This window comes from Pseudophryne corroboree, chromosome 4 (assembly GCF_028390025.1).
Source record: "Pseudophryne corroboree isolate aPseCor3 chromosome 4, aPseCor3.hap2, whole genome shotgun sequence".
In the NCBI taxonomy this organism is placed as follows: Eukaryota; Metazoa; Chordata; class Amphibia; order Anura; family Myobatrachidae; genus Pseudophryne; species Pseudophryne corroboree.
Window position 1 is genome coordinate 770,921,820 of NC_086447.1, and position 25,672 is coordinate 770,947,491.

The 25,672-nt window shown below is 46.0% G+C and overlaps 1 protein-coding gene across 5 annotated transcripts in view; it reads left to right on the forward strand.

Annotated features, from left to right (window-relative positions):
• The first annotated feature begins 2,063 nt into the window (after positions 1–2,063).
• LOC134910339 (cadherin-23-like) overlaps positions 2,064–25,672 on the forward strand; it is a 236,059-nt gene continuing 212,450 nt past the window's right edge. For 3 of the 5 annotated variants that reach the window (XM_063918234.1, XM_063918237.1, XM_063918235.1), the window contains exons 1-5: positions 2,066–2,452; positions 5,430–5,542; positions 20,736–20,909; positions 20,999–21,121; positions 21,618–21,875. In XM_063918234.1, the coding sequence (XP_063774304.1) occupies positions 5,501–5,542; positions 20,736–20,909; positions 20,999–21,121; positions 21,618–21,875 (597 nt within the window). In that variant the 5' untranslated portion in view covers positions 2,066–2,452; positions 5,430–5,500. Of the gene's footprint in view, positions 2,453–5,429; positions 5,543–20,735; positions 20,910–20,998; positions 21,122–21,617; positions 21,876–25,672 lie in introns of all 5 variants that reach the window. The other 2 variants (XM_063918239.1, XM_063918238.1) reach the window with 2 other exon arrangements.

Sequence of the window (25,672 nt, forward strand, 5' to 3'; positions counted from 1 at the left end):
TAGAATAAAGACATAGACATACACACTGAATAAAAAAATATTTAACATAAATAACTGTCTCAGACACTACCTGATGGGTTATCCTCCATCCACGTAGCATCCACATCCTGGCCTGACAAAGAAACCCTACAGAAAACATTGCTAAACTTGTTCCCTGAGGGAACCCACCGCAAAATGAAGAAAGATTAATAAATGTGAGATGTCAACCTGATACTGCAGACTGCAGTGACCAGCAGTTATTCCTGTAGATTGCAAGCCCCTTGAGTACCACCTGTACTTGCACATTATATTTAAAAAGTTACCAGACTGTCAAAATGACTGAACAACATAACAGTAATGTCAGCTCTGGCCACTGTGCACGCCCGAATGGAGCAACACTTCAGTTACTCCATCAGGTGTCATCTAGTGGCCTCCCAAAAAACACTTGAATTACTCCCATATAGGTGAGGAGCAGCGTTAGCCTTTCTTTATATTTATTCATTTATTACCAGTTATTTATATCGCACACACATATTCCGCAGTGCTTTACAGAGAATATTTGGCCATTCACATCAGTCCCTGCCCCAGTGGAGCTTACAATCTATATTCCCTACCACATGTACACGCACACACATTCATGCTAAGGTTAATTTGTAGGGAGCCAATTTACCTACCAGTATATTTTGGAATTATAGGATGTTTCATGGAGTTCACCAGGGCACCAGTATTCATTTATGTCTAACAGAGAGCCGGACTTTTTATTTTAGAGAGAGAAGTATCAGGTGCAGCTCTCCAAGCATGATATAAGAAACAGGCAGCAAAATTCAGACTGAACTTTGCTGGCTACCTGCCTGCCTGTTTCTTGTATCATGCTCAGAGTGCTGCACCCGATATCTCTGTCTCATCCACTCATCCACTTGTGGGGGCAACCAGCTAAGTTTTCAATTATATGGGAGTGCCATATGACTATATATATATATATATATATATATATATATATATATGTCACTATTTTAGACATTTTGGCTAATATATAAAGCAATGCTTGATTTTAATAAAGGGACCCAAAGTAATAAAATACTTACTTGTATGTTCTTTAAATGAAAAGTTTGGTTTTCTAACCATTATTACAGGTGCCACATTTGTGAATTTGACCAATTTTACTATAAGAACACTATTGCAGTATTTTATTGTCGTTGAAAGTGTTTTTGCCACCTAACCACTGGCATTAAATTATTAGCATTTTTACGTTTTTTTAGCACGTGTAATTGTTCTTCACATTTAATCCTATCAACATTCATAATTTTTTCTTGTGTATGGGTATGTAGTGTTACTGATATGTTTACATTAAGATTTTTCAAATTATTCTTACTTCAGTAGATATGTTTGATAATAGTTAAATGCATTAAGTTCAATGTGTGACCTCTAATATCCTCTGGATAGCAAGTGGAAACATTAGGAAATAATCCCATTACAAGCTCATTTATGTTTCACATTTGGATTACTTGCCTTTTTAAATGTCTGCCTTTTACCCATTTTACCCCCACCAGCATTCCCAATGGCTTTGTATAAGTAGTCATTGTAAGCTATATCTCCTATAACTGTGTCATGTAAATTGTCACACTGTTGCTTTCAGATTGGTAGTTTATCCACTCAGCCTGAGGAAATAAAGGCTATTGATGGTGATGTTGGCATTGGTGAAGCAGTATACTACTATATAAGCAATGGTGAGTATTGCCAGAGACAGAGTACAAACACTGACCTACCTGTATATATATATATATATATATATATATATATAGCAGTAGTTAGCTAGCAACGTTCATTCTGATAAAATGTTTCTCAGTGTCCCAATATGCTGCACACTGCAGTGACGCAGGAACCAAAAGACAATAGAGATGCCTCAGCAATCACTCCCACCAGTGTCCAGGGTTATTCCTGGGTTATTGCAGGGTTGGGTCCTTTTTACTCAACCCGGGTCGCCCATGTTTAAAACAGTGTGATGTCATTTTAAAAGGACTTTCTGGGCTCACAATGATGAGGTTACTACTATACAGTAAAGAAAAGGAGGGAGCTGGGGAATGCTCATAGTGCAGCAATCATGGCTGACAGAGCACATGTCCACGGGCGGAACTTTCGGAGACAACGGAGTCTGTTGCCGCCGGGCTCCTGGCCCTGAAGGGGGCACGGCACCTGCTCCGTTGTCCCCCGTTCCGTCCACACGATTAATTTCTGTAGTGCAGCAGGAGCTGCTAGAGGAGCCGACGAGCGAGCGCAGCGCCTATCAGCATCAGCGGCGCTCGCTCCTCCTCTCTGTGCTCTCTGCTGCTGTGCTCAGGCCTGGGTCGCGGGTGTCACGTGACATCCTTCCGGGACCCAGAGCCGCCGCCCGCCAGGACACATAGCAGCAGCCGCCAGGACTCGGAGAGAGTGCGCGGTGCAGGAAAACGGGGCTGTCACAGTCAGGAGCGATGTAAGTACAAGCCCTTTTGGGAGAGGGGGGACATGTGAGGGGGAATACAGAACACCTGCTGCTGTCACCGCTCACAGGGTCGTTTAACTAAGCCTAAGCCTGGCTCTGACTCCCCTCTCTCCTGTCAGCATTGTCCTTCACCTGTCACCTCTGTGCTGGGCTATCATGCCTGTCCCGTCTCTGTCACCCTATTCTTTCCCATCCCTGTCACCTCAATGCTGGCCCTGTCTCTCCTCTCTCCTGTCACCCCTGTCCTGTCCTTGTCACCTCTTACTGGCCCTGTCATCTCTCTCAGCTGACACTTCCATTCTGTCCCCTCTGTCCAGTCCCTGCCATCCCTGGTCCGACCCTGTTAACTCTGTCCTGTCCCTGTTAACCCTCTCTCCTATCCCTTCAGTTCTGTCCTGGTACCTCTGTCCTGGTTCTGCCCATGTCACCCCTGTCCTGTCCCTGTCCTCTCTGTCCTGGTCCTGTCACCTATGTCCTGGTCCTATCACCTCTCTCTTATCCCTGTCACCTCTATCTTGGTCGTCATTTTTGTTCTTCCCCACTGGACTGTCCCTGTCATCGCTGTATTGGCCCAGTCACCTCTGTCCTGTCCCTGACACCCTTCTCTCCTGTCCCCTCTATTCTGTCATGGCCCTGTCATCCCTGTACTCTCCCTGTCCCCTCTGTCGTGTCCTGTCACACATCTTTCCTGGCCCTCTGTTCCATCCTGGCCCTGTCACCTCTGTCCTGTGCCTGTCCCCTCTGTCTTAGTCTGCCCTGGTCCCACTGGACTTTCCCTTTCATCTCAGTACTGTCCCTGACACCTCTGTCCTGGCACTTGTTTTCGAGGTTGGGGACACCAAACTCTAACTTGCCTCCGGGCGACGGGGATGAACTTACGCCACTGCACATGTCACAGCACAGAGTCCTGAATTTATGATTGTTTAAGCTGTACTGCTGGTGGAGTCAGCCTGTGAGAGGTTATTAGAACCTCTCACTTTCTGTAGCTTGAAGAGCAGCTATTTAACAAGCATACACATGTGCTCTGTGTGCAGGCCTCAGTCAGCTGACATGGAAACAGCCAATCAGCACTATTTTCTCACACCCTGATTGAATATCCCGGGTCTGTAGCTTTAACCTGGGTCCGGGAATAATCCTTCTTTTAACCAGGGTTGAAATACTGGGTCAGACGACCCGGGTTATTGACTTTGGTGCTTTCACACCACACCTTGACCCGGTTTGACGCGGCAATAACCCGGGAAAAACTCGGGTTATTTTGGCGATGTGAAAAGGATATTATATAAGCTTCCCCTGCTATGGCTGCTTTTACCATACTACAGAATAATGTAGTAAACTATTAAAGGGCATTTAAATAAACAACTGTCCTTTATTTATGCAATATATAACATATAATAAACAACAAATAAACATTACATATGTTATGATGATCTCGTCATTAAAGGTGCATACACACGGAGAGATTTTGACTATGAGAGATTTTGACTGAGCGATTTCCCTTGAACTGGCTGTAGGAGATTTTGATTAACTTTTCCAGCGATTTTGGCTCTGGGCGATTTTGGCTAACTCATTCAAGCAAAGGGATGCTTTTTCTTTTCCAGCGACCTAGCCAAAATTGACTTGCCTGTAGTCTATTTTTAGCAGCGATAGCGACCTGGCGGAGACGCGCATCGCTATCGCTGGCTGTGTACACATGGAGAGATATGCACTAACTTATCACTCCGTGTGTATGCACCTTAAGACTTGGGTAGTGACCTGCCAATATTTTGTACGCATACCTGTTTAGAAAGAGGAAGGTCATTAATAATGGCTCAGTTACACAAGCCGCCTTTCTCTAGTTTTCAAATGTACTAAGTGAACTAAAAATAGGGATCACTAATCCCTTTTTCAAACTGATCCTCAGGGTTACAGTTTTAAAAACAACAAAACAAAAAACAAACGAGGTCTTATGATCACGACAAGGAAACTTTTTCATGGAGTGTCATCTTTTACCTAGAAAGCAAATATACAGTTTGTGTACTAATGTCCCCACTCTGCATTTTATATATTTCCTAAATAATATTTACAGATTAGCGAACTATCCTATTAAACTAAATTATACAAATGAATATTCCTCATGGTCAACCTTTTACTACTTTCCCTTTGCTAGCACAAAAACAAAACAAAAAAACAGAGCGCCTCAGATATTTTATGTAGTGTTATCCAGGAAGAATGAGTGTCCAAGGGCTGTAATGTATTTTTATATGGACATTATATATACATGTGACATGTCCTGTGAGTGGCCTGATTTTTACATTGGGTGTCATTTAATAATTGTTTCATTTATTAATTTGGTAGCAGCACATATCTGAAGTTCTTCAAAATTTCAGAAGTGTCCAAAGCAATGTGCTTATCTCTAGTCCTGTAATATAAAAGGGTTCATACACACTCCGTTTTAAAATAGCGTCAGATGTACTAAACCTCGGAGAGTGGTAAAGTGGAGAGAGATAAACTAGCAACCAATCAGCTCCTAACTGTCATTTTTCAAACGCAGCCTGTAACATGGCAGTTAGGATCTGAATGGCTGGTGCTTTATCTCTCTCCACTTTATCACTTTCGAAGGCTTAGGGGTACATTTACTAAGCAGTAATAAGAGTGGAGAAGTGAGCCAGTGGAGAAGTTGCCCATGGCAACCAATCAGCACTGAAGTAACATCTATAATTTGCATACTATAAAATGATACAGAGCTGCTGATTGGTTGATGGGGCAACGTCTCCACTGGCTCACTTCTCTGCTCGTATCACTGCTTAGTAAATGTCCCCCTTAGTGCAGTACATCTCCCCTATCATATTACTGTTACAACTAAAACAAATCATTTAAATCTCCAGTAACTATCAGCTGACGATGCGTAATTGAATTTTAAAATATATGTAATGCTCAGAGGTACGGGGAGAGCAAACATGCACATGTGATATGTATTTGTCTATTGCAGTGTACCCTCCTGAGTTCAGAGATGTTATTTCCATTAATAGAACCGATGGAGTAATTTCCCTTAACAGAGAAATGGACAGAGAGGCTGTCTCTCTCCTTACAGTGCCAATTAAGGTATTGTTGTTTGCCAGAAGATATACATATATACATATATACATCCAACAGACGGTCGCACTCACATCTTCAGATTGTGTAAACGCTGGGGTGTCCACTCGAATACCAAGGTATCCAAATATATAGAAAAGATTCAGAGGGGGCACTCTCCAGACTTTTTTCATAAACAACTGTTCATTTATTAATGGTATACTTTACATGATCAGCATAGTGACAAGCATTTCCTCAAGCGCTTTCGGCCCAAAGCAAGGGCCTTCCTCAGGAGGCACTGTACATCAATCACAGCTTCCAACATCCATGAGCAGAAATCCAGACATCCAGCATCCTGCTGGATGTCTGGATTTCTGCTCATGGATGTTGGAAGCTGTGATTGATGTACAGTGCCTCCTGAGGAAGGCCCTTGCTTTGGGCCGAAAGCGCTTGAGGAAATGCTTGTCACTATGCTGATCATGTAAAGTATACCATTAATAAATGAACAGTTGTTTATGAAAAAAGTCTGGAGAGTGCCCCCTCTGAATCTTTTCTATATACATATATATATATATATATATATATATATATATAATAGGAAATAAACATATCAGTAACGCATTGTTAAGCATTGCACTTGAGGCCCTACTTTATACGGGTACAGGAGAGGCCTCAGATATTGGGGTTTTCAATAATAAGAGTTTACTCACCGGTAAATCTATTTCTCGTAGTCCGTAGTGGATGCTGGGAACTCCGTAAGGACCATGGGGAATAGCGGCTCCGCAGGAGACTGGGCACAACTAAAGAAAGCTTTAGGACTACCTGGTGTGCACTGGCTCCTCCCTCTATGACCCTCCTCCAGACCTCAGTTAGGATACTGTGCCCGGAAGAGCTGACACAATAAGGAAAGGATTTTGAATCCCGGGTAAGACTCATACCAGCCACACCAATCACACCGTATAACTCGTGACACTATACCCAGTTAACAGTATGAAATATAACTGAGCCTCTCAACAGATGGCTCAACAATAACCCTTTAGTTAAACAATAACTATATACAAGTATTGCAGACAATCCGCACTTGGGACGGGCGCCCAGCATCTACTACGGACTACGAGAAATAGATTTACCGGTGAGTAAAATCTTATTTTCTCTGACGTCCTAGTGGATGTTGGGAACTCCGTAAGGACCATGGGGATTATACCAAAGCTCCCAAACGGGCGGGAGAGTGCGGATGACTCTTCAGCACCGAATGAGCGAACTCTAGGTCCTCCTCAGCCAGGGTATCAAACTTGTAGAATTTAGCAAATGTGTTTGACCCCGACCAAGTAGCTGCTCGGCAAAGTTGTAAAGCCGAGACCCCTCGGGCAGCCGCCCAAGAAGAGCCCACCTTCCTCGTGGAATGGGCTTTCACAGATTTAAGATGCGGCAGTCCAGCCGCAGAATGTGCAAGTTGAATCGTGCTACAGATCCAGCGAGCAATAGTCTGCTTTGAAGCAGGTGCACCCAACTTGTTAGGCGCATGCAGGATAAATAGCGAGTCAGTCTTTCTGACTCCAGCTGTCCTGGAAACATAGATTTTTAGGGCCCGGACTACGTCCAGCAACTTGGAGTCCTCCAAGTCACGAGTAGCCGCAGGCACCACAATAGGCTGGTTCAAATGAAACGCTGAAACCACCTTTGGGAGAAATTGGGGACGAGTCCTCAATTCCGCCCTATCCATATGGAAAATCAGATAAGGGCTTTTACATGACAAAGCCGCCAATTCTGACACACGCCTGGCCGAAGCCAAGGCCAACAGCATGACCACTTTCCACGTGAGATATTTTAGTTCCACGGTTTTAAGTGGTTCAAACCAATGCGACTTTAGGAAATCCAACACCACGTTGAGATCCCAAGGTGCCACTGGGGGCACAAAAGGGGGCTGAATATGCAGCACTCCCTTAACAAATGTCTGAACTTCAGGTAGTGAAGCCAGTTCTTTTTGGAAGAAAATCGATAGAGCCGAAATCTGGACCTTAATGGAACCCAATTTTAGGCCCATAATCACCCCTGACTGTAGGAAGTGCAGAAATCGACCTAGCTGAAATTCCTCCGTTGGGGCCTTCCTGGCCTCACACCACGCAACATATTTCCGCCATATGCTGTGATAATGGTTTGCGGTCACTTCTTTCCTAGCTTTAATTAGCATAGGAATAACTTCCTCCGGAATGCCCTTTTCCTTCAGGATCCGGCGTTCAACCGCCATGCCGTCAAACGCAGCCGCCGTAAGTCTTGGAACAGACAGGGCCCCTGCTGCAGCAGGTCCTGTCTGAGCGGCAGAAGCCATGGGTCCTCTGAGATCATTTCTTGAAGTTCTGGGTACCAAGCTCTTCTTGGCCAATCCGGAACAATGAGTATAGTTCTTACTCCTCTCCTTCTTATTATTCTCAGTACCTTGGGTATGACAGGCAGAGGAGGGAACACATACACCGACTGGTACGCCCACGGTGTTACCAGAGCGTCCACAGCTATCGCCTGAGGGTCCCTTGACCTGGCGCAATATCTTTTTAGCTTTTTGTTGAGGCGGGAGGCCATCATGTCCACAAGTGGCCTTTCCCAATGTTGTACAATCATTTGGAAGACTTCTGGATGAAGTCCCCACTCTCCCGGGTGGAGGTCGTGCCTGCTGAGAAAGTCTGCTTCCCAGTTGTCCACTCCGGGAATGAACACTGCTGACAGTGCTAACACATGATTTTCCGCCCATCGGAGAATCCTTGTGGCTTCTGCCATCGCCATCATGCTTCTTGTGCCACCCTGTCGGTTTACATGGGCGACCGCCGTGATGTTGTCTGACTGGATCAGCACCGGCTGGTGTTGAAGCAGGGGTCTTGCCTGACTTAGGGCATTGTAAATGGCCCTTAGTTCCAGAATATTTATGTGTAGGGAAGTCTCCTGACTTGACCATTGTCCTTGGAAATTTCTTCCCTGTGTGACTGCCCCCCAACCTCGAAGGCTGGCATCCGTGGTCACCAGGACCCAGTCCTGTATGCCGAATCTGTGGCCCTCTAGAAGATGAGCACTTTGCAGCCACCACAGCAGCGACACCCTGGTCCTCGGAGACAGGGTTATCAGCCGATGCATCTGAAGATGCGATCCGGACCACTTGTCCAACAGATCCCACTGAAAGATCCTTGCATGGAACCTTCCGAATGGAATTGCTTTGTAAGAAGCCACCATCTTTCCCAGGACTCGCGTGCAGTGGTGCACCGACACCTGTTTTGGTTTTAGGAGGTCTCTGACTAGAGATGACAACTCCTTGGCCTTCTCCTCCGGGAGAAACACTTTTTTCTGTTCTGTGTCGAGAACCATCCCCAGGAACAGTAGACGCGTTGTAGGAACCAGCTGCGACTTCGGAATGTTCAGGATCCAGCCGTGCTGTTGTAGTACTGCCCGAGCTAGTGCTACTCCGATCAACAACTGTTCCCTGGACCTCGCCTTTATAAGGAGATCGTCCAAGTACGGGATAATTATAACTCCCTTTTTTCGAAGGAGTATCATCATCTCTGCCATTACCTTGGTAAATACCCTCGGTGCCGTGGACAGACCAAACGGCAACGTCTGGAATTGGTAATGACAGTCCTGTACCACAAATCTGAGGTACTCCTGGTGAGGGGGGTAAATGGGGACATGCAGGTAAGCATCCTTGATGTCCAGTGATACCATGAAATCCCCTTCGTCCAGGCTTGCAATAACCGCCCTGAGCGATTCCATTTTGAACTTGAACCTTCGTATATAAGTGTTCAAGGATTTCAAATTTAAGATGGGTCTCACCGAACCGTCCGGTTTCGGTACCACAAACATTGTGGAATAGTAACCCCGTCCCTGTTGAAGGAGGGGTACCTTGACTATCACCTGCTGCGAATACAGCTTGTGAATTGCCTCCAGCACTGCCTCCCTGTCCGAGGGAGCCGTCGGCAAGGCAGATTTGAGGAAGCGGCGAGGGGGAGACGTCTCGAACTCCAGCTTGTACCCCTGAGATACTACCTGTAGAATCCAGGGATCCACCCGTGAGCGAGCCCACTGGTCGCTGAAGTTCTTGAGACGGGCCCCCACCGTACCTGGCTCCGCCTGTAAAGCCCCAGCGTCATGCGGTGGACTTAGAGGAAGCGGGGGAGGACTTTTGTTCCTGGGAACTGGCTGTATGCTGCAGCTTTTTCCCCCTACCTCTGCCTCTGGGCAGAAAGGACGCGCCTTTAACCCGCTTACCTTTCTGGGGCCGAAAGGACTGTACCTGATAATACGGTGCTTTCTTTGGCTGTGAGGGAACATGGGGTAAAAATGCTGATTTCCCAGCTGTAGCTGTGGAAACGAGGTCCGAGAGACCATCCCCAAACAACTCCTCACCCTTGTAAGGCAAAACTTCCATGTGCCTTTTAGAATCAGCATCACCTGTCCACTGCCGAGTCCACAATCCTCTCCTGGCAGAAATGGACATTGCGTTTATTTTAGATGCCAGCCGGCAAATATCCCTCTGTGCATCTCTCATGTATAAGACTGCGTCTTTAATGTGCTCTACGGTTAGCAATATAGTGTCCCTGTCTAAGGTATCAATGTTTCCTGACAGGGAATCTGACCACGCAGCTGCAGCACTGCACATCCATGCAGAAGCAATAGCTGGTCTAAGTATAATGCCTGAGTGTGTATATACAGACTTCAGGATAGCCTCCTGCTTTCTATCTGCAGGTTCCTTTAAGGCGGCTGTGTCCGGAGACGGTAGTGCCACCTTCTTTGACAGACGTGTGAGCGCTTTATCCACCCTAGGGGATGTCTCCCAACGTGACCTGTCCTCTGGCGGGAAAGGGTACGCCATTAGTAACTTTTTAGAAATTACCAGTTTCTTATCGGGGGAAGCCCACGCTTCTTCACACCCTTCATTTAATTCATCAGAAGGGGGAAAAACCACTGGTACTTTTTTCTCCCCAAACATAATACCCTTTTTTGTGGTACCTGGGGTAATATCAGAAATATGCAACACATTTTTCATTGCCGTAATCATGTAACGGGTGGCTCTATTGGAATGTACACTAGTCTCATCATCGTCGACACTGGAGTCAGTATCCGTGTCGACATCTGTGTCTGCCATCTGAGGTAGCGGGCGTTTTAGAGCCCCTGATGGCTTTTGAGACGTCTGGGCAGGCACAGGCTGAGAAGCCGGCTGTCCCATATCTGCTATGTCGTCAAACCTTTTATGCAAGGAGCTGACACTGTCGCGTAATTCCTTCCACATGTCCATCCACTCAGGTGTCGAACCCGCAGGGGGTGACATCACATTTACCGGTATCTGCTCCGCCTCCACATAAGCCTCCTCATCAAACATGTCGACACAGCCGTACCGACACACCGCACACACACAGGGAATGCTCTGACTGAGGACAGGACCCCACAAAGTCCTTTGGGGAGACAGAGAGAGAGTATGCCAGCACACACCAGAGCACTATATATATAGGGATTCACACTACCCACAGTGATTTTTCCCCTATAGCTGCTGATATTACACAGATTGCGCCTAAATTTAGTGCCCCCCCTCTCTTTTTTACCCTATGTAGTCTGGAAACTGCAGGGGAGAGCCTGGGGAGCGTCCTTCCAGCGGAGCTGTGAGGGAAAATGGCGCCAGTGTGCTGAGGGAGATAGCCCCGCCCCTTTTCTGGCTGACTTCTCCCGCTTTTTTATGGAATATATGGCAGGGGATTTTACACATATATAGTCTTAATTACTATATTATGTGTTATTTTGCCAGTAAGGTACTCTTATTGCAGCCCCAGGGCGCCCCCAGCGCCCTGCACCCATCAGTGACCGGAGTGTGTGGTGTGCATGGGGAGCAATGGCACACAGCTGCAGTGCTGTGCGCTACCTTAATGAAGACCGAAGTCTTCTGCCGCCGATTTTCAGGAACATCTTCTTGCTTCTGGCTTTGCAAGGGGGACGGCGGCGCGGCTCCGGGACCGGACGACCGAGGCTGGGCCTGTGTTCGATCCCTCTGGAGCTAATGGTGTCCAGTAGCCTAAGAAGCCCAAGCTAGCTGCAAGCAGGTAGGTCCGCTTCTCTCCCCTAAGTCCCTCGTAGCAGTGAGTCTGTTGCCAGCAGATCTCACTGAAAATAAAAAACCTAAAAATAACTTTCTTTTCTAAGAGCTCAGGAGAGCCCCTAGTGTGCATCCAGCTCAGCCGGGCACAAGATTCTAACTGAGGTCTGGAGGAGGGTCATAGAGGGAGAAGCCAGTGCACACCAGGTAGTCCTAAAGCTTTCTTTAGTTGTGCCCAGTCTCCTGCGGAGCCGCTATTCCCCATGGTCCTTACGGAGTTCCCAGCATCCACTAGGACGTCAGAGAAATAATGTTTAATAAATATTATTGGGTTAATATAATATCCATACAATAAATAAAGGGGCCAACATAATTTTATGTTAATTGGAGCTATATAAATTAATTAATGATGGACACAGCAATTATATTGGTCGTGTGTGGTGCTATAAATGCCAGCATGCACATGCCTTTATTATTAAATGAATGTGTGCACATATACTGTAATTGGCTATAAAGAGCTTCAAGCATTTTGCATTTATAAAATCTTATGTTTGGAGAGACAGAGCTGGAAGGGAATGGGGAAGGGGGGGTTTCAGCGGCATATATGCGTATGTGTTTGCTCATGCAGACCAACACATATGCATATATATATATATATATACACTATATGATGACAGCTCTAAAAACCAAGCACATGTGCTGCCAGTGCAGGGGTGGACGCTGATTAGGATGCATATAGCTCTGCCTATTTGGGGGAAACAAACATTTTCTGTGCACTTTTCTTTTGAGTCATTTGCGCCCATTTTTCTTTTCTTTTGAGTCATTTTCACCCGCTTACAGATCACGCATTTCTCTTATAACAATCCAAAATCAGTACAAAGGGAAGCTTCAGTTCTCCCGGTTACCTATAAAGAATTGTCTCTCTTTGCAGAGTCGGTTTGGATCCACCCAGCCTGCACAGCCAGTTATTAATATAACAGCATGTAGTCCTGATTTAGTACGTGTGTTATAGTACAGTTAGTCTCTCCATTCCTCCATCTGGCCAGAAATCCCTGTGAAATTAATTATTTCCAAACAGGGCACCTATAAACTAATAGTGGGCACCTCCATGTCAGACTCTTCTCTAATTAGCTGCTCACACACTATAGGAAGACGCACATGGACACTTGATTTGTGCCTCTGGTGCTGTCAGCTGTAGTCACTCAGTAAGGAGAGAGGAAAAACCAATTGGGAGCTAATTATGAACAGTAAACATTTATGGCTACACAAATCTTCATTGAGGACTAATAACCTGCAGCTCCAGAGAAAACAGTAAATAATTAAGTGGCACCAATTGTCATAATACCTGGACACCACTGAATTGTATATATATTGAGCGTTGGTCACTGCAGTTTGAATAGTAAGAAAAATAGAGAGCACAGGCCAGATAGAGTTGCCTGGTGTCAGGGGTGTTAATGTGCAAGTGCAGTACAGAGTGAACATACTGTATGCAGAAGCAAGTACGGCGCATCTGTATGAATATGCATTGCTTTTGCGTTACACACGTTATTAAATACATTATCTGCAAAAAGTAAATTCTGAATTTACATAAACAGTGCAAGTTTGGAGTTGGTGATGATGATTGTTGCATCTTTGCTCTGGACGCACACATATGCTAGATTTAAGAGTGTACTTATTTTAAGGGTATGGTATCAGGATCCCAACAAACAGAATGCCGACAGCGGCATCCCGACGTTCAGAATCCCAACAGATCCCAGGGAATATTCTAATTCTACTCCTAACCCACACCTCCCGCAGCCTAATCCTAACCGTCCCCTCCCACAGCCTAAACCTAACCGTCCCCTCCCACAGCCTAACCCTAACCGTCCCCTCCCACAGCCTAACCCTAACCGTCCCCTCCCACAGCCTAACCTTAACCATCACCTCCCACAGCCTAACCCTAACCGTCCCCTCCCACAGCCTAACTCTAACCGTCCCCTCCCACAGCCTAACCCTAACCGTCCCCTCCCACAGCCTAACCCTAACCATCCCCTCTGATAGCCTAACCCTAACCGTCCTCTCCCACAGCCTAACCCTAACCATCCCCTCCCACAGCCTAACCCTAACCGTCCCCTCCCACAGCGTAATCCTAACCATCCCCTCCGACAGCCTAACCCTAACTGTCCCCTCCCACAGCCTAACCCTAACCATCCCCTTCCACAGCCTAACCCTAACTATCCCCTCCGACAGCCTATCCCTAACCGTCACCTCCCACAGCCTAACCCTAACTGTTACTTCCCATAACCTAACACTAACCATCCCCTCCCATAACCTAACACTAACCATCCCCTCCCACAGCCTAACCCTAACCATCCCCTCCCACAGCCTAACCCTAACATCCCCTCACACAGCCTAACCCTAATTGTTCCCTCCCACAGCCTAACCCTAACTATTACCTCCCATAACCTAACACTAACATCCCCTCCCACAGCCTAACCCTAACTGTTCCCTCCCACAGCCTAACCCTAACCATCCCCTCCCACAGCCTAACCCTGTTACCTCCCATAACCTAACACTAACATCCCCTCCCACAGCCTAACCCTAACTGTTCCCTCCCACAGCCTAACCCTAACCATCCCCTCCCACAGCCTAACCCTGTTACCTCCCATAACCTAACACTAACCGTCCCCTCCCACAGCCTAACCCTAACCATCACCTACCACAGTCTAGCTCTAACCGACCCCCTCCCCGCAGCCTAACCCTAGCCCTCCCCCTAGTGCCTAACTCTAACCATCCCCTCCCGCAGTCTAACCCTAACCAACCCCCCTCCCCACAGCTTAATCCTAACTGTCTCCCTAGTGCCTAACTCTAACTCTAACTCTAACCCTAATCTAAGTACTTACTGGCAGGATTCTGACTGTTGGGATGCTGACTACATCTCATTTTAAGTTGCATGCAAAAATAAGAATTTACTCACCGGTAATTCTATTTCTCGTAGTCCGTAGTGGATGCTGGGAACTCCGAAAGGACCATGGGGAATAGCGGGCTCCGAAGGAGGCTGGGCACTCTAGAAAGATTTAGGACTACCTGGTGTGCACTGGCTCCTCCCACCATGACCCCCCTCCAAGCCTCAGTCAGGACACTGTGCCCGGACGAGCGTACACAATAAGGAAGGATTTTGAATCCCGGGTAAGACTCATACCAGCCACACCAATCACACCGTACAACTCGTGATATGAATCCCAGTTAACAGTATGAAACAACTGAGCCTCTCAACAGATGGCTCAACAATAACCCGATTTAGTTAACAATAACTATGTACAAGTATTGCAGATAAACCGCACTTGGGATGGGCGCCCAGCATCCACTACGGACTACGAGAAATAGAATTACCGGTGAGTAAATTCTTATTTTCTCTAACGTCCTAGTGGATGCTGGGAACTCCGAAAGGACCATGGGGATTATACCAAAGCTCCCAAACGGGCGGGAGAGTGCGGATGACTCTGCAGCACCGAATGAGAGAACTCCAGGTCCTCCTCAGCCAGGGTATCAAAATTGTAGAATTTTGCAAACGTGTTTGCCCCTGACCAAGTAGCTGCTTGGCAAAGTTGTAAAGCCGAGACCCCTCGGGCAGCCGCCCAAGATGAGCCCACCTTCCTAGTGGAATGGGCATCTACAGATTTTGGCTGTGGCAGGCCTGCCACAGAATGAGCAAGCTGAATTGTACTACAAATCCAGCGAGCAATAGTCTGCTTAGAAGCAGGAGCACCCAGCTTGTTGGGTGCATACAGGATAAACAGCGAGTCAGATTTTCTGACTCCAGCCGTCCTGGAAACATATATTTTCAGGGCCCTGACAACGTCTAGCAACTTGGAGTCCTCCAAGTCCCTAGTAGCCGCAGGCACCACAATAGGCTGGTTCAGGTAAAACGCTGACACCACCTTTGGGAGAAATTGGGGACGAGTCCTCAATTCTGCCCTATCCATATGGAAAATCAGATAAGGGCTTTTTCATGATAAAGCCGCAAATTCTGACACACGCCTGGCTGAAGCCAAAGCCAATAACATGACCACTTTCCACGTGAGATATTTCAGATCCACGGTTTTTAGTGGCTCACACCAATGTGATTTTAAGAAACTCAACATCACGTTGAGATCCCAAGGTGCCACAGGAGGCACAAATGGGGGCTGAATATGCAGCACTCCTTTCACAAATGTCTGAACTTCAGGTACTGAAGCTAGTTCTTTTTGAAAGAAAATCGACAGAGCCGAGATCTGTACTTTAATGGAGCCTAGTTTTAGGCCCATATTCACTCCTGCTTGCAGGAAATGCAGAAATCGACCTAGTTGAAATTCCTCTGTTGGGGCCTTTTCGGCCTCACACCATGCAACATACTTCCGCCATATGCGGTGATAATGATTTGCTGTAACCTCTTTCCTAGCTTTAATAAGCGTAGGAATGACTTCCTCCGGAATGCCCTTTTCCTTCAGGATCCGGCGTTCAACCGCCATGCCGTCAAACGCAGCCGCGGTAAGTCTTGGAACAGACAGGGCCCCTGCTGTAGCAGGTCTTGTCTGAGCGGCAGAGACCACGGGTCCTCTGTGATCATCTCTTGAAGTTCCGGGTACCACGCTCTTCTTGGCCAATCCGGAACCACGAGAATTGTGTTTACACCTCGCTTTCTTATTATTCTCAATACCTTTGGTATGAGAGGTAGAGGAGGGAACACATAAACTGACTGGTACACCCACGGTGTCACTAGAGCGTCCACAGCTATCGCCTGAGGGTCTCTTGACCTGGCGCAATACCTCTCTAGTTTTTTGTTTAGGCGGGACGCCATCATGTCCACCTGTGGACGACCCCACTGATTTACAAACATTTGGAAGACTTCTGGATGAAGTCCCCACTCTCCCGGGTGGAGGTCGTGCCTGCTGAGAAAGTCTGCTTCCCAGTTGTCCACTCCCGGGATGAACACTGCTGACAGTGCTAGTACATGATTTTCCGCCCATCGGAGAATCCTTGTGGCTTCTGCCATTGCCATCCTGCTTCTTGTGCCGCCCTGTCGATTCACACGGGCGACTGCCGTGATGTTGTCTGACTGGATCAGCACCGGCTGGTGTAGGAGCAGGGATTTTGCTTGACTTAGGGCATTGTAAATGGCCCTTAGTTCCAGAATATTTATGTGAAGGGAAGACTCCTGACTTGACCATAGTCCTTGGAAGTTTCTTCCCTTTGTGACTGCCCCCCAGCCTCGTAGGCTGGCATCCGTGGTCACCAGGACCCAGTCCTGTATGCCGAATCTGCGGCCCTCCAAAAGATGAGCACTCTGCAGCCACCACAGAAGAGACACCCTGGTTCTTGGGGACAGGGTTATCAAGCGATGCATCTGAAGATGCGATCCGGACCACTTGTCCAACAGGTCCCACTGAAAAATACTGGCATGGAACCTGCCGAATGGAATTGCTTCGTAAGAAGCTACCATCTTTCCCAGGACCCGCGTGCAGTGATGCACCGATACCTGTTTTGGTTTTAGGAGGTCTCTGACTAGAGAAGACAACTCCCTGGCTTTCTCCTCCAGGAGAAACACTTTTTTCTGGACTGTGTCCAGAATCATTCCCAGGAACATTAGACGTGTCGTCGGGACCAGCTGTGACTTTGGGATATTCAGAATCCAGCCGTGCTGGCGCAGCACTTCCTGAGATAGTGCTACTCCCACTAACAACTGTTCCTTGGATCGTGCCTTTATAAGGAGATCGTCCAAGTATGGGATAATTAAAACTCCCTTTTTTCGAAGGAGTATCATCATTTCCGCCATAACCTTGGTAAATACCGTCGGTGCCGTGGAGAGTCCAAACGGCAGCGTCTGGAATTGGTAATGGCAATCCTGTACCACAAATCTGAGGTACTCCTGGTGAGGATGGTAAATGGGGACATGCAGGTAAGCATCCTTGATGTCCAGGGATACCATGTAATCCCCCTCCTCCAGGCTTGCAATAACCGCCCTGAGCGATTCCATCTTGAACTTGAATTTTTTTATGTATGTGTTCAAGGATTTCAAATTTAAAATGGGTCTCACCGAACCGTCCGGTTTCGGCACCACAAATAGTGTGGAATAGTAACCCCGGCCTTGTGGAAGTAGGGGTACCTTGATTATCACCTGCTGGGAATACAGCTTGTGAATCGCTGCTAGCACCGCCTCCCTGTCTGAGGGAGCAATCGGCAAGGCAGATTTTAGGAACCGGTGGGGTGGAGCCGCCTCGAATTCCAGCTTGTACCCCTGAGATACTATTTGAAGGATCCAGGGATCCACCTGTGAGCGAGCCCACTGATCGCTGAAATTCATGAGGCGGGCCCCCACCGTACCTAGCTCCGCCTGTGGAGCCCCACCGTCATGCGGCGGACTTGGAAGAGCCTTTTGGAATCTGCATCTCCAGTCCACTGGCGAGTCCATAAGCATCTCCTAGCAGAGATGGACAATGCACTTATTTTAGATGCCAGCCAGCAGACTTCCCTCTGTGCATCTCTCATATATAAGACTGAGTCTTTGATATGGTCATTGTTAGCAGAATCGTGTCTCTGTCTAGTGTGTCAATATTTTCTGACAGTTTATCCGACCACGCAGCGGCAGCACTGCACATCCATGCTGACGCAATAGCTGGTCTAAGTATAATGCCTGAGTGTGTATATACAGACTTCAGGATCGCCTCCTGCTTTCTATCAGCAGGTTCCTTAAGGGCGGCCGTATCCTGAGACGGTAGTGCCACCTTTTTAGACAAACGTGTGAGCGCTTTATCCACCCTAGGAGGTGTTTCCCAACGTAACCTATCCTCTGGCGGGAAAGGGAACGCCATTAGTACCTTCTTAGGAATTACCAATTTCTTATCAGGGGAAGCCCACGCTTCTTCACACACTTCATTTAATTCATCTGACGGGGGAAAAACTACAGGTAGTTTTTTCTCCCCAAACATAATACCCTTTTTTGTGGTACCTGGATGTAAATCAGAGATATTTAACACCTCTTTCATTGCCTCAATCATGCAGTGAATGGCCTTAATGGGCATTAAATTTGACTCATCGTCGTCGACACTGGTGTCAGTATCCGTGTCGACATCTACTTGTGCCATCTGAGATAGCGGGCGTTTCAGAGCCCCTGAGAACTCGGCTGTCCCGCAGTCGGCATGTCGTCAAATTTCTTATGTAATGAGTCTATTCGTGCACTCATTTCTTTCCATAAGCACATCCACTCAGGTGTCTGCCCCCCAGGGGGTGACATCCCTTCTAAAGGCATCTGCTCCGCCTCCACCTCATTATCCTCATCAAACATGTCGACACAGCCGTACCGACACACTCCACACACACAGGGAATGCTCTATATAGAGGACAGGACCCACAAAAGCCCTTTGGGGGGACAGAGTGAGAGTATGCCAGCACACACCAGAGCGCTATATAAGGCAGGGACTAACTGAGTTATGTCCCTTATAGCTGCTTTTTAATATAAACTATATACTGCGCCAAATTAAATGCCCCCCCTCTCTCTTTTTTACCCTTTTCTGTAGAGTAGTCTGCAGGGGAGAGCCAGGGAGCTTCCTTCCAGCGGAACTGTGAGGGAAAAATGGCGCCCAGTGTGCTGAGGGAGATAGCTCCGCCCCTTTTCCGCGGCCTATTCTCCCGCTTTTTTATGGAATCTGGCAGGGGTATTTACCTCATATATAGCCCCTGGGGCTATATATTGAGGTATTTTTGCCAGCCAAGGTGTTTTTATTGCTGCCTCAGGGCGCCCCCCCCCCCAGCGCCCTGCACCCTCAGTGACCGGAGTGTGAAGTGTGTATGAGGAGCAATGGCGCACAGCTGCAGTGCTGTGCGCTACCTTGGTGAAGACTGATGTCTTCATGCCGCCGATTTTCCGGACCATCTTCTTGCTTCTGGCTCTGTAAGGGGGACGGCGGCGCGGCTCCGGGACCGAACATCAAGGCTGGGCCTGCGGTCGATCCCTCTGGAGCTAATGGTGTCCAGTAGCCTAAGAAGCCTAATCCGGCTGCAAGCAGGCGAGTTCGCTTCTTCTCCCCTTAGTCCCTCGCTGCAGTGAGCCTGTTGCCAGCAGGTCTCACTGAAAATAATAAACCTAAGACTATCTTTCTTCTAAGAGCTCAGGAGAGCCCCTAGTGTGCATCCAACCTCGGCCGGGCACAAAATCTAACTGAGGCTTGGAGGAGGGTCATAGTGGGAGGAGCCAGTGCACACCAGGTAGTCCTAAATCTTTCTAGAGTGCCCAGCCTCCTTCGGAGCCCGCTATTCCCCATGGTCCTTTCGGAGTTCCCAGCATCCACTAGGACGTTAGAGAAATACAGATGTGAAAGTGTAAGTGTGGAGACACAAACAAGCAGCCCAACGTTCATCTCTAAACCAGGGTCCCAGAATGCAGCCAGGCAATTGGACATTGCCAGTGCATGCTGACACGCTCTTTGCTCTACAGACGAATAATCTCTTATGTCAAAGTAATTCAGTGGGAAGTAATTGCAGCTTAACCTGAAGGTACTCCAGACACAAAACAATATACAGCACATGTGTTTCTCTGCCCTTTTCTATGTTTTATAGAAGATTAATGAAAACCATACTTGGCACATCTCTTTGAATGTCAGGTAGACTCCCTGAAAGAGCAGCAATTTCCCTTACTCATTAAAGAATCTAGTAATCTCCCTGATCACACCTTACCTTAAGTAGCTGCTATATACATTCAAATGGGATAATTTCCTTGCATTGGTTTTAAGGTACAATGAACCCTATATAGTTATATGCATTTTCATATAAGGTTTCTGGCCATGTATATGGAACCTCATGTGAGTAGAATACAGTACATGAACAGACCCTGACATGTATCAGGGTCTCTTCATCAACAAGTAGATCTTACTGAGCAACAACTGCAATGTTGCTCAGGCGTAGGATTACACATCTCCTTTAATCGGGGATGCAACTAGGGGGGGGGTGCTGTGGGCTGAGGAGGCATGTGTGTTGGGCACCAGATTAGAGGAGGCGCTGAGAAGGTTTGAGATAACATGCGGGAAACCAGTGATGAGTCGGAAGCATGCCGTGGTGGGGGTGGCCTTGTGACCAGGCTCTGTGTCTGCGCTGCTGAACTTACATTGGAACATAAATAAATTATTTTTATATAACTCCACTTAGGCTGTTCAGCAAAACAATCTGCTTAAAAGTGCTGATTCTGTAGTGCTGATAACCATCCTGGATGAAAATGACAACCCTCCAAACTTTTCCCAACCTATCTACAAGTCCTATCTGGCTGAGAACTCACCGACTGGGACCAACGTTCTTGTGCTTACAGCCAGTGACAAAGACGAGGTAAGACAAGTCCCTGCGGTATCTTACTTGTCTCAGTTATGATATCATTGAGATAACCTTGTCACATATGTGCATTTTTATTTTTATAGGATGGATTATCCAATGGTTATTTTACTACTAATAACACTATGTTTAAGGTCGACAAAATGGGAGCAATGTATCTCACTCATGGGGAGCTGGACAGAGAGTTAACGCCTGAAATAGCTGTCAAGGTAAATGTCTTATTTGTAGTGATTTTTTTCTTAACATTGCATAGTGGTTACAGGTTAAAATAAAAGGGTTCCAATTTTTTTAAATAATATTTGAATGGCCTTTGACCAAAAAGACACTGAAGTGGGTGTTTCTGTGTATTGGAAGTTCATGAAAAAAACCCCAAATAAAACATGTACTTATCTCAGTTTTTTATTGAAAGGGAAGTTTGTTGTACTTTGCATTGTTCTTTTGACATACTGTATATGGTAAATTCTATAAAAGAAGCTTCGAGGCTTGGCCTCCACTGGCCCAGTAGCATCACTCTTGCATCGTCTTTAATTCTGGAGTGTATTTCTGTAGTTATACCCATTATCAATAACAAACTTTAACACATACACCATAGTATTGTAGTCCTTTATTTGTTTCAATGCATAACCAGTATACTCTGTGTGGCGCTATTTGTCTGATATTGGACAATTATACAAGCTGTGATATGTGTGCCATCATCTCTTGCAGGTCTGGGTGTTTGATGCAGAGACAAATGGGCTGAATTCCAGTGCATTAGTCATTATTACTATTATTGACATAAATGATAATAATCCAGTGTTTCATAACACACCCCTCTTTTTCACAATACCTGAGGGGTTCTATACGATCATCTCTCCTCTCCTGGTGGGTCAGGTAAATGCAACTGATGCGGATGAAGGATTAAATGGAGAAGTTACCATAACAAAAGCTTCTGAATATGGAGACAATACATTCATTGTGCAACCAGTAAGAATACTTCTAAATTCACATCTCTACATCTGTTTTGACTAACATGCTAAATAAGATCAGCAATAAGGTCTGATGCCAAATGTCAATGATAGTGTTATACAGTATGTACAGAAATGTGCAGCTATATTATTTATTAATAATAATTATACCAACATTGCACTCTGTCCTATTTCAGTAAGGCAGCCGCCTTTGTGTCTTCCTCAACTCCACCATTAGCCTCACTCCACACATCCAGCCCCTTGCACTGTCTTGTCTTGTCCTCCAGATTATTGCCAGAATCTGTGCATTTCTCAGATGTTACCAATACCCATTCTGTCATTATCTCCTGTCATGGCTGCTGCAACTTTCTGCTATCTGGTCTTCCTCTCATCCATCTTTCCCCTCTACCAGCCATCCTATTGCCACAGCATGGCTGATGTTCCACTGCTCCACATCCTACTACACCACTCTGCAAATGCTTACACTGGTTCACCATTGTCTCCACAATTCAGTTCAAGCACTCTATGTACACTATCTTCAAACATGCACCAAATCTTCCATTTCTTGCATCTCTGATCTTGTCACAAGGCACACTTCCACTCTTCAATCTGTTTCTGACCTATGTCTCTCCTTGTCTCTGATCACCACCTTGCACTCCACTCCCCAAGACTTCTCCTCCAAGACCTTCAGATTTCCAAGTGCTTTGCCAAAACTCACTACTTTGCTATAGCCAAAGCTACTTCCTCTGCATGCAGACTACAGATCCATATACAATAGGAGTCCCAATAGTTACTAGGTCTTTGCATTGTCATCTCTCATTAGACAGTTATCTCTCATAAGTAGGGTTCTCTCTACTCTTTGTCACACATCTGCTCCTCCTACATCTTGCACTGTGTGTAACTGTTTTGTTGTTATGTGCAATTTGTATTCTGTATAAATTGTAACTCTATCCAGAGTTGTAGAGTTTTACGGTGGGTTAAACATAAATTATAATGCAGAGGATCCAGAAGGGGATAAAAACAACATAGAGTGTAGTGCTATGAGCCACAGAGGATAGTTATCTTAGCTCTCATTTGCATGACATAAGCGTATAGGCAGAGCTGGCTCTAACCAATATGATGCCCCAATGCCCTAGGTAAGATTTTGTCTGCCCCCCCCAATTCCCCCCCTCCTGCTCATTTTGGTGCTCCTGCCCCCTGTATTTTAAATAGGAACAGTGCGCACATTTGGCACACAGCTCAAAAAGGGGTGTGTTCTTGCTGGGAAGGGGCATGGCAGTACTCCCAATTCAAATTACGCCACACAGTAGTGCAACTTTATTCACATTTTGTCATGCGATAGTGTCCCTTATTCACGTTACATCACACTGTAGTACCACTTTGCCTTACATTACTTCTCACAGAAGTGCCCCTTATTCACATTGCATAACACTATATTGCTCTTTATTCACATTACACAACACCATATGGCTCTTTATTCACATTAGACCACACAGTAGTGCCCTTTTGAATACGTTACACCACATAGTAGAGCACCTTATACACATAATGCCACACATTAGTAATGCTGTTATACACATAATATCACACAGAAATGCCCCTTACACATATGACACACATTATTAATGTCCTTATAAACATAATGCGCCTTACACACCAACCTTTATTAATGCCCTTATATACATATAATGTCCTTTACACATATGCCGAACATTACTGTACAACCAACCCACCCGCACACAGCACACATGGGCGCTAACACTGTGACCTCTGCCTCTGCTTAGATACAGATGTCTCCTTATACATCTTGCCTCAGTACGCAATGCAGCAGGAGATGCCTGGCGTGAGTCAGCTTTGGGCGCCTTTTTTTATGAAAATGCATCTTATTTGCATTACTATGTGGCTAGGATCCACAAGCAGCTTCTGCTGATTAAAATTATATGCAGCATGCCTATATTCATTATGTGCGACTGTGGCTGTATCTGCATACGAAATGCTACGTTACAATGATTTCCAGGAAGACACTGTAATGTCACATACAGAATATAGGCATGTTGCATATCATTTTAATCATTTTAATCAGCAGAAGGTGCTTGTGCCCCTAAGCATATCAAATGCCCTAGACATTTGCCTAGTTCGCCTATGCCTAGGGCCGGCTCTGCATATAGGCTCTGACTACTGTAGAAGTGCCTGATTTGATATGAACTTTTAGCTTCCTTGGCTACAGAGATCTGCTGTATTTTGTTTCATATGCTGATACAAAAGGGAAAATGGGAAAGCCCTAAGAACTAAGGAGAGTAATCGAGGGGGAACTAAGACGATCAGACCAACAATTTTCAGTATACAGTATATCTTCTAAACCAGTGGTCCTCATGCAGCAAGGTGGCCTTACTGGCATTTGTCAGCCTTCATTTTACATAAAGGATTTTTTATTTTTATTTTTTTGAGAATTCCTGTTAGTCAGAAACATCAAATAAAAATAGACTCAAAAGCTTTTTCTTAGGTAATTACACAGAAAAAAAAATAGTTTATGTGCTTTAAAACACATCTTAATTAACCTTGGTGCAATCATTTGCATTTAGGTGTCACATAAGCAATTAATAGGAAGGAATCCATCTTTAATAGATTTTATTCTAACTACACCAGTCTATGAGACAAGAAAATGTTTTTGAAAAGCACCAAGATTCCCTGACGCACAACAAAGTTCATCATCAGTAAATAGAATATAACACAACTATGAATAAGCTTTAACTATCCATGCTCCAACACTGAGCCTCTTTTTGAGAAGGTAGCTTGTTATTTAGGCCATCAGGAGAGATGTGGCAACTGGACAGACAGAGCTTCAGTGCAGGGATGCTGGAAACTGTAGCACTTCAATAGAACTTTATGGGATGGTAGAAAAAGAAAACCATTTTAGAAGAAGCCTCACACAGATTTTGCATTCAAATATATGAGAGACCGTCATACCAATTCTACAGTCCAGTGAAATTAACTTTTTTTGGCATTAAGGCTAAGCACTAAGGGCCAAATTCAGAGTTCAGCGCAGCTCCTGCATGGCAGCGATGTCACCCGCACTTCCCTTCCGCCACTGCCTGATTCACAGGCAGTGTCATTGAGGGTGTGGGGGAGGCCTGCGCTCCCAGAAATGGGGGAGTGTCATCTCCCATTTTCTGGGATAGGAGATCCAGGGGTCTGCGTGTAACCAGCTTACTCAGATGGCCATCTGTGTGGAACATCACAATATTGGATCCCATCTTGCGACGTTGGGATTGCAGCTACATGCAGGAGCCCTCTCTTCTACTGAGACGTCTCCTGCATGCCCCTCCTGGAGATCGGACAGAAATACAATGTTGCTTGCGTTTTCATCCATTTCTGAATCAGGCCCTATATACACACACAACAGGGTTAATTTTTTTCTGTCAGAATCCAGTTAACCTACTAGTATATTTTTGGCTTGTGGGAGGCAATCAGAGCACCTGGTGGAAACCTACACAAACACAGATGAGTTCTTGGTGGGAATCAAACTCAAGACCTCAGTGCCGGGAGGCAGCAATGCTAACCATTACACCAACAATACTGTTCATGTTTAGGGTAAGCCTAACTCTGTGCAACATGAACTATCCCTACTATGAAGTATGATGCCAAAGGATGTTTCATTGCTTTGTGTGCTGGAAAACTTGTAAAAATAGATGGAGCAAGATATAGACAAATTGTGGAACAAAACACTCTTCTATTTGTAAAAGGCCTAAGACATGGGAGAAAATGTATATTAAATAGAACAATAATCCAATCCACACAGCAAATGATAAGAACCTG